The sequence below is a fragment of the Perca fluviatilis genome, chromosome 8 (genome assembly GCF_010015445.1).
Source record: "Perca fluviatilis chromosome 8, GENO_Pfluv_1.0, whole genome shotgun sequence".
In the NCBI taxonomy this organism is placed as follows: domain Eukaryota; kingdom Metazoa; phylum Chordata; class Actinopteri; order Perciformes; family Percidae; genus Perca; species Perca fluviatilis.
Window position 1 is genome coordinate 16,274,058 of NC_053119.1, and position 3,565 is coordinate 16,277,622.

Consider the following 3,565-nt stretch of genomic DNA (forward strand, 5'->3'; position numbering starts at 1 on the left):
GCCTTGCAAGACAGCCTACCAAGAGCCTGGGTCTGTCCGAGGTTTCTTCCCAAGAGGGAGTTTTTCCTCGCCACTGTCGCACTGCTTGCTCTTGAGGGAATTACTGGAATTGTTGGAATTGTTGGGGCTTTGTAAATTATAGAGTGTGGTCTAGACCTACTCTATCTGTAAAGTGTCTCGAGATAACTTATGTTATGATTTGATACTATAAATAAAATTGAATTGAATTCTCTCTAATTACCTGAGGGTCTGCTTTTGTTAAGCCAATCAGTGTCCAACCGGCCTCCTCTGCCTTTTCTGGCCTCAGGAAGAAACATCTGTTTGTGGAAGACATTTATTGAAATCTACTTCCCCCTTGTGGTTGCTGTTAATGTTGCAGCTGCAAACAGAAAGAAGGTTGATTTATTAGACTGGATTGAAGTTTAAAAGGTGAAACTTTAACTTCCAAACCTCTTAAATGGATCAATACACAGATTACCACTTGGAGTAGTTTTTAATAAGTTGCAATAGGCCTATACTATAGTGTAAAATACTCTATTACAAGTAGAAGTCCTGCATTAAAAATGTTACTTAAGTAATAGTGTATCAGCAAAATGTATAATCAAAACATATTATGATATCAATGTAGAAAAATGACCCATGTGTTATTATACATTGGTTTATATCATTAGATTATTGTTACTGAGTAGGCCTACAACATTTTAATAGTTGATTGAGGTGGAGCTAGTTTTTTTATAAACTGATCATATTTTTTTGTGTAAAATCATAAATAGCAAAGTAGAATAGCTGTCCGATAAATGTAGTAAAAAGTGCAATATTTTACTCTGAAATGTAGTGAAGTAGAAGTAATGTCATGAAATGGAAATATATGAGTAAAATACAAGGACCTAGGTACTTAGCGGTGGGATGTAGCCTTATGTTTACTAAACATAAGGCTACATCCCACCGCTAAGTTCCTTAAAATGATATGAACAGAACACGTGAAAGCACAAATCTATTCTATATTTATGACAACACAAACGGAATATCATTGATACTAAAGCGGTGTTTTTTTCACTCACCTGCGGCGGGCTCCTGCCACAGACAGACGCGTGTTCGAGAACACGTGAGGCCCCCCACCCCCCCTCATTAAATGATTGCTGCAGGCTGCCGCTGTTGTTGTAATGGGTGATTTGTTTACTCCGCCCACCTGTGTGCCCTATAATATCAGCAGCAGCAGCCTCCTCTGCCTCACACGGAGCTCAGCGGCTCCACACAGCTGTCTCACTGAACATGGACGCCAACATTGTTGTTATGGGGACAGAAAGCGTCGGGAAATCAGGTAAACACGTCTGTAGCCGTGACATACTTATATGTTGGCCCTAGGCATGTTTCTGTTACACATGCGTTAACGCTTTTTTGTTTTTCAGCGTTGACTGTGCGTCTCTTAACTCGAAGATTCATCGGAGAGTATGGAGATATTGGTAAGTGTCTGTTTTCCTAACATCGATGAAATGCTGCCTTCACCTTCATCTGACTTTCCATTAACTTAACGTTTGTCTTGCAGAATCCATCTACAGTCACAGTTATATGGTAGATGGGAGGGAAATTACTCTCAATGTTTGGGATTCACCTTATTCTGAGGTAAGGTATAGCTACTGTAAATAACTATCTGACAGTTGCTATCAATGATTTATGATCGAATGCTTTATTCTGCTGACAAGCTGTGTTGTGGTAGATGAAGTATGCCTACTCCTCAAATCCTCAAATTAAGTAAAAGTAGAAATACTCTATTACAAGAGAAGTTTCTTCATTCAAAATTATATGCAAGTAAAAGTTTAGCAAAATGTGCCTAGCCTAAAAATCCCTTTCATACCATTATTATCATATTGTTTTATTATTACTGATACCTTAATGTGTAAGCTGCATTTAAATGTGGGATGCAGCTAATTTTAACTACTGGGTAGTTTTATCTATAATAATCTATCATATTTTAGAAGATGATCATGTGTTTTGTGTGTAAAATCTTAATCTGCAAAGTAACTAATAAGTATAGCTGTAGTGCAGTAAAAAGGACAATATTTCTGTCTGAAATTTAGTGGCATAGAAGTATAAAGTAACATAAAATGGAAAAACTCAAGTAAACTACAGGTATTAATACCTAAGAACAGTGTTTGAGTAAATGTATTTTGTTACTTTGAACCTAAATTATTAGATTTTTTTTTATTTTAATTTTTTTTACAGGATTTTTCCGTTAAGACGTCACTCTTTGAGAAGAAGGTCCAATGGGCAGACGGCTACGTTCTTGTCTACAGCATCTGCGACAGGGCCAGTTTCAACACTGTCAGCAGGCTCATTCAGACCATCAAGTCCACTAAAGACTACCTGAAAGCAGACAAAGCACCCATAGTGATTGTGGGTAACAAGAGGGACCTGCACCACAGGCGGACAGTGCTGAGCGAGGAGGGCCGGCTGCTGGCTCTCAACACAGACTGCCTCTTTTATGAGGTGTCAGCGGCCGAGAACTATCACAGCGTGCTCATGGTGTTTCACGGGCTGTTGGACAGGGTGAAGGACACCAAGCTGACAACGAAGAAGCCTCTGGGGTTCAGGGGCATAGTGAAAAGCATGTCTGCAGTGTTTGCCAGAAGACGGACAGACTCTTTTTAGTCAGACCACGACAGAAGACAGAAGATGTGCATAAGAGAGGTTATGCATTATGTGTGTTTGACTGGGTGGATATCACAGTCTGTCAGTGAACTTTTACCATGTTAATGTGCCAAAGGTAACAATGAAGTCTCCTGAGTCTACTGCAGAGATGGGAGTTGCTTTTCGTTTAAAAAGTGTGGAAAGACTCCAGAGAAGGAAAAAAGCCATTAAGCTTCATGGACACAAAACAATGATACAGATGTTTTTTTTGGTGACAGGTTTTGAGGTCAAGCTACACAAGACTGATGGAATTACCCTCCTAATCATTATACAGATACTTGACATGTAATATACTATTGTGTGCAGCAAGGTATGCAATATGTTTAAGCTGTGGCTTAAAAAGAAGAAATTCTATGCACAAATTGTGCCTTTAGTCATGATAATGACCAAAGGTTGAAAAAAGCTCTTCAATTCACAAGTGAAACATTTGTGTCGGTGGAAAAAGTGACTGATAAGTGCTCAATCATGTTGAAGTAAAACCTACATCTTTGTAGTAATTCAAGTCTAAACACCGTAAATTAAAAGACCAAACTAAGTGTTTCCTATATTTATGAGCTCTGCTATGTTTAATCAATTAATTATGGGTCCTGCATTGTTTGTCTAAACCTTGTTTTATGTCTTACAAGGATTTAAATAAAGCATAAAATGTGATTTTCATTTGTGTGGATTCTAAAAATCTAATGTTTGTTTTCAGTAATATGATTATTTATTAATGAGAAAATCCTCATACCTTATCAGGAGTCAGATAAATAAGGCTAGATTTGGTAGAAACTCAGTGGCTGGCACTTGAGCAGGATGGATGCTAATGGCCTATATGCATCATATGCGTCATATCTCAAAGTAATGGCTAAGGCTATGTATCGATACTTGAAACCAA

At 38.1% G+C, this 3,565-nt stretch overlaps 1 protein-coding gene across 1 annotated transcript; it reads left to right on the forward strand.

The window, feature by feature from the left end:
* Positions 1-1,235: 1,235 nt before the first annotated feature.
* On the forward strand, positions 1,236-3,345 carry si:dkeyp-59c12.1. Its single transcript, XM_039807491.1, has 4 exons — positions 1,236-1,321; positions 1,410-1,463; positions 1,547-1,623; positions 2,224-3,345. The coding sequence occupies exons 1-4, from the start codon at positions 1,273-1,275 to the stop codon at positions 2,647-2,649; spliced, it is 606 nt and encodes a 201-aa protein (XP_039663425.1). The 5' UTR covers positions 1,236-1,272; the 3' UTR covers positions 2,650-3,345.
* The last annotated feature ends 220 nt before the right edge of the window (positions 3,346-3,565 follow it).

Coding starts and splice junctions, on each gene's coding strand:
- si:dkeyp-59c12.1 (XM_039807491.1), top strand. CDS start 1,273: ATGGACGCCAACATTGTTGTTATGGGGACAGAAAGCGTCGGGAAATCA. Junction 1,464..1,546: donor CGGAGAGTATGGAGATATTG/GTAAGTGTCTGT, acceptor TTTGTCTTGCAG/AATCCATCTACAGTCACAGT. Junction 1,624..2,223: donor GGGATTCACCTTATTCTGAG/GTAAGGTATAGC, acceptor TTTTTTTTACAG/GATTTTTCCGTTAAGACGTC.